This window comes from Phytophthora infestans, genomic scaffold (genome assembly GCF_000142945.1).
Source record: "Phytophthora infestans T30-4 supercont1.45 genomic scaffold, whole genome shotgun sequence".
NCBI classification, from domain to species: Eukaryota; Oomycota; class Peronosporomycetes; order Peronosporales; family Peronosporaceae; genus Phytophthora; species Phytophthora infestans.
The window spans coordinates 844,941-860,876 of NW_003303714.1; the positions used below are offsets into that span (position 1 = coordinate 844,941).

Consider the following 15,936-nt stretch of genomic DNA (forward strand, 5'->3'; position numbering starts at 1 on the left):
ACGACCTCCGACCGTAACATAAAACGTGGCTTAAACAAAAATACTACATGTACTTGTTTTAAAAAAAATGCAATTTAAAAAAATTAATGCATATTATTTTTTTTAAATTGAACTTGTTTAGTTAAAAAAAAGCAAAAAGAGGGAGAGATCGTTCGGACGGCGAGCGAGTGGAGTGGCGGCAATGGTGGCGACGGCGGCGAGCTAGAGTGGAGGGAGCAGAGTGAATGAGGTTGTGAGCAAGGGTGGCGACGTCCGCGAAAGGGCGGCGTGCGGGTGGCGGACACAGCAGCAACGGTAACAGCGGGGCGGCGGCAGCGGGTGGATGATGTGGAGAACCGGGAAGGTGAGGAAGGCACTGCTGGCGATGGTCGAGCTGGACGTGGACGGCGCGTTGTTTGACAGCGCTGCCGTGTGGTCGGCGTTCTGGTCCGTGGACGCGGAAACTCACGGACGCGCCATTGAGCGGGCCGATGTTCGACATGCGTGAGGGCCAACGTGCAGGTGTGCTGGCAGTAGCGTGGCGAGTGAGATATGACGCTGATGGTCCGGATTACGGATCTGCAGCACGGTGGGGTTGTTCGGGTGTATTCGTGGTGGCGTATGGAACGCGGTGGAGCGGTTGGATGTGTTGCGTCAGCCGGATATCTCGTGGCGGTGTCGCCACCTGGACCTGGCCGTGGGGCTGCACACGATGGTCTAAGTGAGCGAAACGGGTTTGATGCAGGTGATGTCGCTGCTTTTACTGCGCGTCTGCACCTCGCAAGTATTGCTGAGCTGCCCGCACAGATCGTGATCGTGGCTGCGACGGAGACCGACGCGATTAAAGAGTAGATGGTTTAGGCGGAAGAGGCCAAGATGGAGATCATGGAGGTGGAGGATGCGACTCCCGAGGTCAGGAAGGCTGAGTTGTGGATCAGCGTGGCGCTGCTCCAGCTGGAAGTTCCGCGTAAGACGGAGATACACGTTCGGAACCGGTGCCAAGGTGGACGTAGCCATGAGCAGTAGTAGAAAGGTACGCATGCTGAGGGACAGGAGAATGTTGGCGCCGTGTTGCTATTGAGTTTAAGTGCTTAAGTAAAAATAAATAACGCGTGGGATTGATGAATGCTATCTACTGCTCTGTTCATTTAGTATACTACTACTAGTTTATAATACTACAGCAGTAATTACTCTTAGTACGTCTCCTCCCACAGGGCCGTTCTTAACCACGCAATATGCCATGCCATGGCAGAAATTAAAGCCAGATGATTGGCAAAGAATTTAAAGGGGTAGGGTGGAAATGCCACGCATGGCATAAGTCCCGTGCCACCAAAAGTGACTTTGCCTCGGTGACATTAGGTAACTTTTTGAATAACGGAGGGAAATCCAGAAAATTTGCAACAAAATGGAGGGGGATCTAGGCGCAATTCTGACGCTACTGCTAGCGCTCTTGCCGCTCGTTGTTTTAGCTGCTGAATCGCGCCGCCAATGTCGACACCGCGTCCGGCGAGACTAGAAGGCACACGGAAGGCTACTAGTGGATGAGGGTCAGTTCCAGAAGTGCTATAAGATGTCTTATGAGTCATTTATGGCGCTTGCTACGAAGTTGGATCCATATCTACGTGTTGACGAAAAACAGTCTCGCAACAGGACTGGTGTTGAGCCGATAAGCCCCGTTAACAAGCTGCACATGTGCTTGCGTTGGCTTGGAGGCGGCTCGTACCACGACATTCGGGTAACAAGTGGAGTTAGCGTGTCGGCCTTCTACGCCAAGTAGTCGACCATCCAGATCTACAGCTTCAGTTCCCTTCAACCATAGCTACTCAACGTTACGCTGCAAAGCAATTTGAAAACCTTAGCAGCTCTCGTGTAATGAAAGGATGCGTAGGAGCTATCGACGGCTGGCTGTGCCCCATACGGGTGCCGAAGAAGGACGAAGTTTCGAGAGTTCGCTCCTTTTTTTCGGGGCATGATCGACGTTATGGTGTTAATGAGCAAGCCTGTTGCGACCATCTAAGTCGGTTTACAGCCGTGACATGCTCTAGTCCCGGTGGAACTGGAGATGCGGTTGCGTTTCTAAAGTGGAGACTATCTAGCGTCGTTAGTAAGTTTCCAGCCGGATTGTACGTGGTTGCAGATAACGCTTACACCAGCACCAACCAACTCTTGACCCCGTTTCCTCGACCAAGAATATCAACTACGTTCCATGACAGCTACAATTTTCACTTGAGCCAACTGCGAATTAGAATTGAGATGCCTTTGGTCTACTGGTGAGTAAGTGGAGAGTTTTCAATGCGCCGATGGAAATCGCCTTTAACAGAGTGCCTCGCACTATAATGGCTGCGTGCATCTTACACAATTGGTGTATCAACCGGCGGCTTCAAGAAGATATATTCTACCGAGTAGATAACGATGAGGACTTAGCGGAGGCGTTGGATGCAACACTGGAATCGAACGATGCATCAAGAGATGTTACTGTTGCTTCGCAAGATACTTCAAGGTATCGTCAACTGTACGACTCCTCTGACTTACTTGTCGACACCGACACCTATAATTTTTCGGAGTGGATTAGAGGTGCTGTCGTCGATCTTCTTGAACGCGATACCATTTTGCGCCCGCAGTTAAATCAGGCCAGACGACGCAGAGAAACACAGGAGCAGTGAATCCAACTTGCATGCATTAAATATCAAATGGGTACTGCTATTACCTTGTTGGTTCGTCCTCGTGATACACAAGATGTTCATTTCCCGCAAGATAGAGAAAAAGCTGATGTTCACCCACATCAGACTTCACAACTAATCCAGCTCCGCCAGGCGGGATTCGTACTGCTGTAGTCGTTTTGTGTACAGCCCAAGGCTGTTCGTCAGTGCCACGTCGGTTTCTCCATTGGATACAGACGCACGTAAACTATTCTTCACTTGGGAGATCACTTGGTGAAGTTTAGCAATCCGGCCAAGTAGCATGTCTTTCTCATCAGTGTTTGGTGTGACGGCTTTAGTCGACGCCGCTGTTGAGCTCTGATTTCCGATAAGAGCCTCAGCGATGCGATCAAAGGTCGTAAGAATGTTGTGTTGCCACTTAGCTGACTTGCGTGAAGAGCGATCGCCATTTGACGAGCGCTTCAAGTTCATCGAGTCGATTTCATCTTCCTCGTGCATGCCCCCTTTCACATACGACTCCAACTCTGGCTTCTGCTTGATGCAAACCTTGACATACGCAGCATTCAAACTTCCATCGCAGAACTCGTAAAAGTCGTTGGAATTTTGGCCGGATACATCGAACTTCGAGAAGGCTTTGATGTATTTGGTGTTCACTTTCTTCCACATGTCATAAAGTCGTGGTGCATCATGCTGGACGATGACAGAAGGGTCGATCCCGATGTAGCGAGGGTCATTGAAGGTGAAGAGGCCATTGTAATCCGTTGTGTTGGTTTGAAACTCCTTGGCTACTTCCTTCCAAAAGGACGTGTTCTGGTTTACCTCACCCGTGTCTATTTGGTCTCTCGTTGCTGCGTCGTCGGATGAAGCAAGACGCGTAGCAAAACGGTCCGAGAAAAGAACATTGAGAAGTCGAATGCAGCAGTGTTTTGTTTTGCGTAAGCTTGGATCCAACAGGTTTTCATCGTCAACAGTTTCTTGAACTGCTCTACGTGTAGCATCGTGCCTCTTCAAATGTTCAACGAGCGCAAGCTTACCGAGCTTCCTGGACACTCGCAAATTTCTCTCGCTGCACTCCTTCCGCAGTTGAGCCACCGTCCACGACGCATAGTCCTCACATGTCGGCGTCGGGACCGCTCCCGGATTTTTAACGGTCCAGTTGCGTACTTGCATTCCAATACGGTCAGCGGTGACACCTTGGCTCACCGGTTGTGAATCGTTACTACCAGGCTTTGGTACACCACGTTCTTCGGCATTTAGAAGAACAACAGCGCGGTCGCCATCCTCCGTATAATTATGTTGTGGATAGTTAGATCGGGGTTCGCTGACTGCAACATAGCAGGCATTTCCACCATTAATTTGGGTGCCACGGTCCGTTATATCGATCACGTTGCGCGCACCAGGAGCGCAGTACCCACTGGCACTATCTTCACTAGCAGCACGGTCTCTACTAGTAGCAAAGGATCCACCACCAGCAAAACCACCTTCAGCAACGCAGTTCCCAGAAGCAACATAGCATTCGTCAGCAACACGGTCTCCGTCGATGCCATTGGCATGGCGGTCAACAACATGGTCTCCACCAGTAGCACGAGTGACCGAAAGGCCTACGCCAGCGACATGACCAGTAACGGTACCAGCAACATGATCTCCGTCACCAGCAGCACGGTCTTCACCAGAAATATGGCCTGCAGCATCAACTACAACACCGCACCAACCTTTACCAGCTTCGCCTATGCGTAGTACTGCACCAGTATCGCGGTCGTTACCTCCCCCACCGCTAAGAGGCCCACAAAAGTCACGACCAACAGAGCGAGCTCCACCTGCAACATCAACCCCACAAAATGCAAGTGGAGTGGACACAACGCCAACAAACTCAGAGGAGGGTTTCCTGAGAGCATCTACAGGTGGCGTACCGCTTGCTGGCATGACCTTGACGCGCTTGGGCCGACCATTTTGCGCGCCTGTGGTCCTTTTCGCGCTCTTGCCGTTGCCGGGCATCTTCGTTTCCTTTTGGCCAGCAAGATTTGTTTTGTTTTTCTGTATCGTAAAATTTTGTTAAAAGAAAAAAATTATATTGGTGGCAGTTGCGTTCCTAACGAAAACCTGCCACACTGCCATGACGCTGCGACAAGTATGCCATGGCATGGCACTTATGGCAGTGGTTAAGAACGGCCCACAGGCTGTTGCATGTATTGTAATGACGAAGCGAGTTCGCTAGAGCTGCACCGCCTGCCAGTTGTCGACGTCTTTAGTGCTCGAGATTTTGTATAACAGTAAGCAAACTGTAGACTGCGAAAATTGAGTCTAGTGTACTGAAATGATTACACCGGTCGGAGTAGTCGGAGAAATCATTTTATGCATGTGATATGTCAACATCTTGAAAATTGTATTAGCATATCCATATTTTGCGTGTCACCTCCGACCCGATATGTCGGAGCCAACTCCGATGAGGCCCAGCCTAGCCCTTACCATTTGGATTGGCCAAATCATTTTGTCAAGACCGAGTGATTGGTTGTCTAATAAATGAAAATGAATGATTGGTGATTAAAACCAATACTAAAATTAAGTTGGGTCGGAGAATTGATCATCATTAGTCATGGCATGACTAATTAGAGTGAGCGGTGTAGTGGCCAAAATAACAGTAAATTTGTAAGTGAATCAATTGTTGAATACATACGATGCTGGCACTACACTGCGCGACAGATCACATCGGACACCCACTTACAGTGCTCTAGCGCCGTCAATACGGCGAGTTAGGTCATACTATTTAGATATATGCGAGTTGTTGACAGTAGGAAAAGCCTAGTAGCGCTAACGAGCGCAGATTCGGCCGCTGAGGGGGACCTCCAATACAACTTTCCACTTTCAGCTCCACGACAGATCAGATCGGACAGTACAGACTATACAAAAATCAAGTTTTTTTATTTCCTTAGTAAGTCGTTCTATCTCCTTTCTCGGCAACTACCGCTAAGCAGCGACGCGGCATTGACTCTACCAGTGACTGCAGCAAAGCGAGTGGGATGGAATTCCAAGCTTCGAATAGGGCTTCTTTCAGACCACACACCTTGTCGAATTGCTTACCGTTCCTGTAAACGCGCCGGCTCATTATTGACCATAGGTTTTCAATAGGATTTAAGTCGGGTGACTTAGACGGCCAGTCGAGCACCTTGACTTCCTGGTCTGCAAAAAAGTCCTTAGTGCGGGCTGAGGTGTGGATGCTGGCATTATCTTGTTGGACGATATAGTCTAGACCGTAGTTGGCATGTGCATAGGGAAGCAAAAACTCGGACAACGTGTACACATAGTCGTCCGAGTTTTGCTTCCCATTCAAAATTACCAGCTGAGACTTTCCCCGCCCACTAAATGCAGCCCAAACCATTACCGATCCTCCCCCTGCTTGCCTTCTCTTGGTCCTTCGGGGAGGTCGGCGTAAGTCCCTCCAATATTGCTGAAAGCCGTCGGGCCCATCGAGGTTCCATTTCTTCTCATCAGAGAAGATAATGGAATCCCAATAGGACCCGGCGTCTTTCAGCAACAGCTTCTCCGTTGCCCACGTGAAGCGTGCGGCCATGTCTTCCGGCTTCAGCGGAAGCGTGTTAACCATTTTCGTGTAGACCAACCAGTCGACCCTCAAGAGGACGCGCTGGATGGTCCTCACGTGCACGTCAAGGCCCAACTCGGCTTTCAACTGCGCCGCCGAGTGCTCGCCACGCGATGCAGTGCGCACAAGACGCCTGACCTCGCGGTCCGTCAGTGCTGGGGGCGCTCCGCTTCGCTTGGGGGGCTTCGCGGTCTTGCGTGCCTTGGGTGGAGGCTTGGGAGCCAGTGCACGGCAGATGGTGTCGGGGCTGCGGCCAAGGCTGCGCGCGATGGCGCGCTTGGAGGCTCCAGCCTCAAAGAGGCCGTCAATCCTCCCCCTCTCTCGCTCGGTTAATGGAGGCTTCTTGGTCTTCGGCATCTTTTAGAATGAGCCATGCACTCCACGCTCATGGCAGCCACCCACCAGGTACACGCGCTGCAGCCACAAATTTTAAGCTTTAAAATATACTTGATTTTTGTATAGTCTGTACTGTCCGATCTGATCTGTCGTGGAGCTGAAAGTGGAAAGTTGTATTGGAGGTCCCCCTCAGCGGCCAAATCTGCGCTCGTTAGCGCTACTAGGCTTTTCCTACTGTCAACAACTCGCATATATCTAAATAGTATGACCTAACTCGCCGTATTGACGGCGCTAGAGCACTGTAAGTGGGTGTCCGATGTGATCTGTCGCGCAGTGTAATGTAGATTGTACACCATTTCCCGGTCAAGTTTCCAGTTTTACCAACCATCGTGCAAATGGCCCGTTCTTGTGTGATCTAATTTAAGGCTGTGTGGAGTCACACAATTTTTAATTTTAGGCTACGGCATTACTAAACTTGGCCGGGAAATGGTGTACTTAAGATCGTACTACTGTAAAGCAGATTTAACATATCCAAAACAGATTTGTGCTATTGCATTAAAGAAGCGCGCGCTGAAATTTCGAGTAGTAAATACGTGTAACAGGTAATCGACAATTTGTCTAAAACTTGAGCGCAACAGGCCGCTTTCATCGCCAAAGCTTCGGAGAGTGTCTATGATACTGACAACTACTCTGGAACATTTTTTTATATGAGAATTGGATTATAGTACACTGGCGTGGTTGCTAGTGTCGCTCTCTTACGAGCCTCCGACGCTTTAGGACGCACGAACATCAAAACTGCGAGTTACTCCATCGCCGACGACGACGCCGGCGTGCCCACACTAGTTCCCCCCGACTGTCGGTACTCGTCAGTCGAGTACTTGCGCTCTAATCTCGCGTCCAGCATGAGCGTGAGCTCCACAGCTTCACGCGCCGTGGTCTCTGCATCTTCGCGCGCTTCGATCGCGGCGGTCACGAGGCTCTTAGCCTCCTCTATTTGCTTCTCCTGATCACGTCCGTTCTGACGCAGCACACAGATCAACTCAATGAGTTCAGAGGGCGGCGACTGCAGTAGCGACTCGGGAAGAAGCGGGTCACTCAAGTCCTCCAGTTTGTTCCTGGCTTTCTCCAGTTGCGTCGCCGACATGACGCCGTCCATGCCTTGCGTCTGTGTCACACGCATCTCGGTAGTGCGGATGAACTCGCGGAATTGCTCCATCTCACGTTTCTGCGCTTCTTCGCGCTCCTTCATCTGCTCCAGACGTTTACGTGATCGTCGTGGATGTAGCAGTTTCTCGAAGGAATGTCCCTCTTCTTTAATGCTGCTGGAAATGTTGTAGCTGTCCCGGAAACTGCTGGAACTGCTGCTGGTGTGCAGACCATAGGCTGAAGATCTGCGTGTCATACTCCCTCGACTAGCACTACGGCTGGATCGAGGGTTCTCCAAGTGTTCCGACACTCGTCGCTGCACTTCACGCTCGCACTCGAGCTCTTTGGCCTGTTTGTACATGCTGATCTGCTTCTCCATGGCCTCAATGACCTTCTGTGTCCTGTTCTGTACCTCCTGTTCGATCGTTTGCTCCATATCTGCCTGTTTCCTAGACTGTTCAGCGGTCAGTTCTTCGAGCTGACGAAGACGATATTGAAACTTTCTATACTCGTCAGCGCCGAGACGTACGACGCCGGAGCTGGCGGCCGAGCTCTCGGCACTGCTGGTCCTCCATACGTCGCTGTCGGAGTCGTATTCGTCGCCGGAATCCTCGTCTTCCATCGCCAAAACCATCTGCTGGAAGGCACGACGGGTCTGGAGAGCAGCCACATTGGCCTCAGTCATGCGAGAGGTAGCGGGAGACATCAAGGACATCTCGGAGGTCCGAGAGTGTGGAGAAGGCATAGAAACGGAGGCTGTAGCAGCTACTGGCGTATGCGTGTCCGGAACAGTTGATGTAATCGTGGTGGACGATTCGGAAATCCGTGCGTTAAGCAGGCTGTGGCCGTCCGATGAACGTACCGACGAGTTGGTGGCGCGGAAGCCGTCAACGAGTGACGTCCGCATGTCACTCATGCGATCACTCATTCTTAAGTCGCTGGAGCTAGTTGTGGTACCTCGATACGCGTCGCTGTTGACGCGGTTCTTGTATGACATGGAGCATTGCAGTTGACGGTACTCGGCAAGGCTATTGCGGTTATTGCGGGACGATTTGGCACTGTGTCGGCTGTGTCGACTGTTGCGCATACTGGGGGCGCGACTCTGAGGAGGCGTACTGACCGATTCTCTGTTGTCGGACTCCTCCGAGACCTCCGAGATCTCGGTGTCGTTCTCTCCGCCTGACAAGTTTTCGTGCAGTGTAGGACTGGTACTACGCAGTGTGGAGGCTGAGGATCGACCAGAGGACGATAGAGCGGACGGAGGGGCCTTGATGTTGAGCGCGTTGGACGCGGTGCGAGGCACGACGATCGTCTGCTCCGCCTCGCGTGTAGTTGGTTGTGTCTGACGTCGCGGCTTCCTGTCCGAGTGGCTGCTGTGGCTGCTGCTGAGACTGGCGACGGAGTCCGCGTCGGCGTCCGAGTGGCGGTGGTGTTTGCGCAGCGAGAATCGGTGCGTCTTCCGTGGCTTGCGCTCCGAGGACCGGGAGAACAGCGGCATGCGGGAGGGGGATGGTACTACGACCGGCGGCGTAGTGGGGCGAGGTGGGGAAGGTAGCGCGATATAAGCTTAAAGGTGTCGAGTGCTCTTATTAGGACACACTGGCGAATGTGGCACTAGGGTATAAGCTTTACGTCCTTCCCGCCGCGAGAGCCAACGCAAGAGCGTGTAGGAGAGGAGAGCAGTATGGAGAATGACACGGCGCCGGCGACTAGGACTGAAAAAAGCGACTGGCTTCTAAAAAAACGAGTGTTGGCGTTTCGAGAGGATTTTGACCAATGCTCGAGCATAAGAGTATTTATATCAGCCAATTGGTGCTCAAATTGCAAGTCGCAACTGGTCGACACATAAAGTGCAGAGCCGGGAGCAGCCACAAATGTTGTCTTTGAGTCGTCAGGACGAGCATTGAATGTCGCTCGTCAGGTGGCGCAAGTGCGGACTGCGTGGCGAGCAGGGGCATCGGAGCCGCTTACTCGCTTGCTGCAATCCAGACTGGTGCTAAAAGGTCGATTTTCGCGGTCGCTGTGATTGTTCCTTTCGAGGTTGAAGCTTGCGGCGGCTCTGCGCACAATGCAAATTTTGCGACGGTGGCCTGGACCAGGTCCGCTGTTGCGTAATATAGGTCAGCTTATCGAGGGTCTGCAAATATCTGGTGGCCAGATATTTGCAGTCGCTGGATTGATTCCTCCCGCTGCAGACGACCGACCTGGACGAAGATGTAGGGAGTGCCCGCGGGCTGAAATGGGACACCAGGGATGGGACTCACTTTGAGCCGAACCTGTGGCGGTGAAAGGTTCTACACCGCGCAGTAGGATAGCCTTCAGTAACTGAATCAGTTGACGAGTTGCCTCTTCCAATTCAGCAGAAGAGTGATTAGACAACACTGCTGTCACCCCGAGAGGACATCCGGTCTCCGTGACCTTTCGGTATAAAGTGGTGCAGGTGGCAGCTATATTGTCCGGGGAATTTAGATTACAACCTTTGCCATTTTCTGAACATACGTTCTGCCAATATTATACCTTTTCGCAGGTAGTTTATGCTTTTACTCGTCCGCAGCGAACGACTGCGTGATACTCATAGTCGACAAGGCGCAGCTATCGCAGACGCGTGACGCCTTCTTACTCGAACTGTACGAGAGCGTCCACCGCCGCCTCGAGCAATTGCCGCAGACAAGCGAGCCACATAATCTGTCCAGACACAGCAAATGTTCCGCAACAACAGACAAGTGAGCGACGGCACGGCGAGGAGACGACTCATGTGTCAAATGGAAGTCAGCAGGGCGTGAGTCCGTACCTGCAGTGGTGACGGGGCCGATACACCGCGAAGCTGTGTGTACAGATAGTGCAGACGTTCGAGACCTTGTCAAACATAAAGATCGGTGCCAATGTCGCCGTCTTGAGGCTGCGACGACGCAAGTCCAGTTCGTCACCTCCGGAGATACAATGCGTCAACGCACGCACCCATTCGTCTCTCTCCGCTAGAGACTGCGCCTCGAACACGTACGTCGTCTGTGTGCGCATCATCTGCAAGAGACAGTAACGAATGAGTGATCATAACTTCAAGCGGCGGCAACTTGAAGCTGTCTATCGGACTCACCGTATCCTGTAGGAACTGCAGTCGAAAGCACTTGTCGCTCTTGAGAGGAGCCACTTCGCACAGCTCGATGGGGATCGTCTCCTCCGGCTGCGGCGTCTTAAACGTCGAGCCCAGTGAAATCGTTTGCAGTGTCAATGTGATCCACAGACGTCGAGGCTTCTTACCGACGTTGCTGCTTGTCGTCGGACTAGCACTCGCGCTGCCACTTACAGAAACCACAGCTCCTCCAGAAACGTTCAGCCATCCATTCTTGATCACAAAACCGCCTTCCAGCTCGTATCCACTGGAACATTCGTCGTCGTTGTCGGCCAACAACTCGGAGCGAACACTAGGGCGACGCGGGTGTGTCTTACCGCGCAGATTGCGGTCGATACACTCGCTAATATCAGTCGTCCACGCGAGTTTCTCTTGCTCAGACTCAGTCAACAGGATGAACGACTTGAGCGGAGAATAGAAACAGAACGCACTGGACAATTTGTCAACAAGTCAGTAGTCAATAGCGAAGAGGATAGTGCTCCAGGACTCACTTGTTCGAGTTGACGGCTGTCGTGATGACTCCCGGCATTATCTCCGTGTCTTCCGCCACTTTGCACTCCCACAGATCCAGCAAGCGGAACTTCTTCTTGTGTAGCCCTCCTTGACGTCCATACACCATCGCTACAGAACAACAAACCGGTCAACAACTGCGTAAAAGACAGCGTTACAGTCGATTCTCTTACCGTCTTCCAGCAACACGAAGTAGTACGTCTGCACCTTACTACGACACACTTTACGTAGCATTCCGTCGCGAACAAAGTGCCGGCCAGTGAGGTCGATCCCCACTTTGGCACTCACAGTCGCTAGCGTGCGAGCATTCTCGCGTCGCTCGCTAATCTCCTCGATCTTATGCGCGACGCGGTCCACGCTACTGATAGCTGACTGCAGCGGCACATAGTCGACGTGTTCGGGCGGCGTAGAGCCCAGCAGCTCTTGGAGCAGCAGCTTGTAGCGTGGAATCCGCTCCACCGGCATGTTCAGATACCGTCGTAGGCGGTTTACGTCGGCTTCCGGCGGTAATTCCCTTAGAAATCCAGCGAACTGAGGCGAATCCAACGCAGTCAGCGCGCCACTGTGTCGACTAGCGTACGACGTGTACAGCTGCATCAACGGCGCATACGCGTGGAAGATCGCACCAGCGCGATGCACTCGAACGCCAGGGAACTCCGAAGATTCGCCTTTCCGCTGACCAGTCTCACTACTCGCAGATTGCGTCGTGGTCGTGGTCTCTTCAAGATGACGCGACAAATGGTCCAATAGCTGCTGGTTGAGCGTGTAGATCTGGTCCACACTACTGAAGAAGATGGACAGATCAGCGTCCATAACTAGCATCTTTGGAGTCTGAGTTGACGCTGCGTTCGACGCCGCTGTAGCATCCCACGACGTCGTTAGTGTACAAGTTAAAGCTAAGTTTAATAGCATTTTAGCGTACCTGGGCCGATATTGCCGCTGCTGCCTGCTCGACGTCGGATCCGACTTGGTACTGCTGTTCCAGCCGAAGGATTCAAGGGCCCAGCTCCCAGTACTGGACGCATGGATCCTCTGCGTTTATTCTGTCGACGACGATACATCTGACGTCCTTCTAGTTGTCGTAGCAACAAAGGTTGTACAAATAGTCGAATACATTCGCCCAGACACTGCACGTAGCTCTCCTCCGATCGGATTACCTCTTTCAGTATCTGACGACGGCGACGTTCCAGTAAAAAGACCTCTCGGTCATCTCCTGCGGCTTGGGCCATCTCCATCGACAGCTCTGCGTCTGTAGCACGTCCACGATCGAGAGACGACAGGCGTCGACGTTCCGGTGCGCCGATAAACGATCCAGTAGTCACCACAGACATCGACGCGCGCACGTTGGTCGGCGGCAGACTCATGCTCAAACTCAAGATTCCACTTTGCGCCAAAGAACCAGGAAAATCCGTCACGCGAGAGCGTCGCATGCGATGCAACGCCTTGTCCGCCGAGCTCTGGATGGCTACACGCCACGCCACTTCTTCTTGAATGGTTGTAGCACACAAGATCCACTCGGTCTCCTGCAAGGCTGCTGCGTTCGAAGCCGACGACGACGTTGGAGACGACGACGGAGCAGGAACAAGCGGAGGTGGCGAGACCAGCGACACCGCGACTTCACTTGCCACCATGGCCGGAATCGCAGACTCTCGACGACGAGAAACAGCGTCGTTCAGGCGACTGACAGCTTGTTTGAGCGGCGACAGCTTGCTCCTGTTGTGTCGCACTGCGATCTGACTCAGACGTCTCTGCATAGGACTCGCTTTGAGCGCATTCGCTCCATTGCTTCCAGCTTTGTTCTTAGGATCAGTCTCGTCGTACTCGGTCGTGGAGATCTGGAAGCAAAAGCGGTTCTTGTGTGCTCGACTGTCCGAGCGATGGATGACGATAGCGCCAGCAAGATTCAGCTCGTCCGTGCAGCATCGAGTCGTACTATTCGCCAGTGCGCTGCCACTACTTCCCGAACTAGTAAGCCCCGCCGTATTCCCATTCTGCTCACCATTCACGGAGGCTGTTTCCATCGTAAACTGCTTCAAAACACCAGCTCGAAGCTCGTAATAATGCTCCGTCCACTTATTAAAGCGTCGACGTCGCAGCACTCCACGAAACTCCACGACGCGAGACAACCAGTGCATTCCCACTTGACGCACAAGATCCAGCACCTTAAAGCACGGTTTGCACACCCGCTCAGCACGTGAAGACTCGCCCACAAACAGCGGAGCACGGCCGGACGAGCACGTGTCACAGACGACCGCTCCACAGCGACGACAGTGGTGTTTTCGGCGATAATAAGCACGGAATGACGCCTTGCAATTGGTACACGACTCGGCCATCTCGTCGGGAACCCACAAGGCTGCAGCGTCGGCAGGACCTTCACACGACTCGATGTTGTTGCCCTCGCCATCCGCTTCGTCTCCCGTTCCCGCCTTCTTCTGCTTCTGAGCTTCTTTTACAGCACTGGAGATGGCGTCGACCCATTCTCGCTGTGCCTCTGGAGTCTCTGTGAACAGGATGAAGGTTTTCTCGCGACTGGTGACGACGAATCCGCAGTCCTTGCGACGTTTAACCTGCTGATCAAATAGAGCTTGGACAGGAGCTGGCAACTCGGTCTTGACACCCACAGCCTTGGATTGCAAGTGCACTATGCGTCGTACACGGTAGCCGCCATTGATCAGCACGTTGCTGTACAGTAGAATGTCGTTAAACAAGTGAATCATGACGTCTTCTTGTCGTTTGGTGGACATTTTGATGAGTTTTCCCGACTTTAGCAGTCTCCTGTCTGCTGTGAACAGCGATAACTGGCCAGAGAACTTCTGCTGGGCTTGTAGCACAGTCTCGAGGTTCTCCTGACGACGTACCGTCTCGTTGATGGCAGTGGCAACGGTGCGTACGCGACTCACCGCCTCGGTAAGGAATGAGGCGTCTGGATGGTCTGGCGGTGTGAGCTCGCACAGTCTTTCTAGCAGCAGTTTGTAGCGTGGAATGCGCTGGATCGGCATGATCAACAAGCTCTCGAACGGTTTAGTCGAGCCGCTTTTCTCCCGACAGGAATCGAGGAATTGCGAGAAGCCCAGACGAGTGTCACGTCGGAAATTCTGCAGTAGAGCAGCGACTTCCTCGTAGTCTTTCGCGTAGTCTCCGTAGAGCTTGAATAGTGGGGCGTAGCGACAGAAAATAGCACCGACTCCATCCGCTTCGCTTTGAACGGCGACTGATACAGGACTTTTAAAGCTTTTCGTGCGGTTCAAACCTTTTAGAGCAGCTTCGACGGGTCTTTTCGCCTTCGGTTGAGCTCCTCGCTGTTTAATCTCTTGGAGATCGTCCAGCAACTTGGAGTTGAGCATGACGAGATGTCTTAAGTTGTTAAAGAAGACGGCGATCTGGGCGTCCTCCATGATACGGTGCGACTTTTCCTCTAATGCTACGATATAGTGGTCGTTGAGTGAGCAAATGTCACTCACGTAGCTCTTCTCGGTCTCGCAGATCTCGTCGATGACGAGTGTGCGTAGTCTGGCCTGCTTGGCCTCTGGCGAGTCCGGATCCACGTCCACATTCTCCTCCTGGTTGTCGTCCACTTCCTCCGGTTCATCCTCCTGGTTGTCGTCCACCAGCTCCACTGTAAGCGCAGACGTCCAATCCACTGCGCTGCTGGTCACCAGATCTTTTGGGTCGAATAATACAACGCCCGGACGCAGAGTCACCTTCTTGCGCGAAGATTTGGCATCTCCGCGTCGCCGTCGCGGCGCTCGTGGAGTCTCCACCACCGTCTGGTGCTGACTGCTCATGGACGTGTAACTTACGTTAATGACGGTGCTGGCGCCTTTCCGCGCTGCTGCCTCGCACAGGCGGCTCAAGCCGCGTACTGAACACCCGCAACCGACGGTTCCGCGGACGTTATTTCGATATTCTACAGAAAAATGGTCAGATCCAAAGCGCCGTCGTTATTTTTCGCTGTATCACTATCGGATATAAAGGAGTACGTTTTTATAGATTTATGCTACGTGAGTAAAATTAAGGAGCATGAAATTGATAGCTGATGCATTTACGCAGAGTATGTAGATTCGAAAACCGACGTGGCGATGTTGAAGTCGGAAAGTCGACGAAGCGAGGCGACATCATGGTGATTCTATGTTTGCCGTCAAACAAGGAGAGATGACCCGTATTGGCGAGCTCCCTGTTCTGACTACTTCACTGCAACTCGCTGGGCACTCGGGGCCGGAGCCTGGTGGCTGATAGTTCGTATCGGTTCACGATGAGACCTTCCTCGTTAAGCCAAAAGATCTCTTGCTGTCCTGTCCATTGCGACGCTCATTTGTTCTAATGCCACTTTGCGTCAACGATGCGGCGTTCGATTTGAGCCTTGACACTGACCATCGAACGTGGAAGAAGTATGGTACCGTGGACTTGTACGGAGCAGCATCCAGCCAGACTAATTGAGAACTTTTGCGAACTCATGTGACGAAATTTGCAGCAAAAGATCGCTGCAAATTTCCAAACACGCAAAACTTTAAAGAGCCACCAGCTCGATGGCATTCCGGTGCAGTACCGCTGCGAAAAAGGAAACCGTAGAGTTCATT

General features: G+C 52.4%; 3 protein-coding genes across 3 annotated transcripts; 1 reads left to right on the forward strand and 2 right to left on the reverse strand.

The window, feature by feature from the left end:
• Positions 1–364: 364 nt before the first annotated feature.
• PITG_16363 (uncharacterized protein) lies at positions 365–1,756 on the forward strand (the record flags this gene model as incomplete). Its single annotated transcript, XM_002897378.1, has 3 exons — positions 365–472; positions 841–974; positions 1,630–1,756. The coding sequence occupies 3 exons, from the start codon at positions 365–367 to the stop codon at positions 1,754–1,756; spliced, it is 369 nt and encodes a 122-aa protein (XP_002897424.1).
• A 5,503-nt stretch (positions 1,757–7,259) lies between these two features.
• Positions 7,260–9,392, reverse strand: PITG_16364 (uncharacterized protein; the record flags this gene model as incomplete). Its single annotated transcript, XM_002897379.1, has 2 exons — positions 7,260–8,173; positions 8,249–9,392. The coding sequence occupies 2 exons, from the start codon at positions 9,215–9,217 to the stop codon at positions 7,376–7,378; spliced, it is 1,767 nt and encodes a 588-aa protein (XP_002897425.1).
• A 244-nt stretch (positions 9,393–9,636) lies between these two features.
• PITG_16365 (uncharacterized protein) lies at positions 9,637–15,144 on the reverse strand (the record flags this gene model as incomplete). Its single annotated transcript, XM_002897380.1, has 8 exons — positions 9,637–9,823; positions 10,340–10,404; positions 10,511–10,543; positions 10,678–10,740; positions 10,814–11,279; positions 11,341–11,470; positions 11,533–12,216; positions 12,282–15,144. The coding sequence occupies 8 exons, from the start codon at positions 15,142–15,144 to the stop codon at positions 9,637–9,639; spliced, it is 4,491 nt and encodes a 1,496-aa protein (XP_002897426.1).
• Positions 15,145–15,936: the final 792 nt, after the last annotated feature.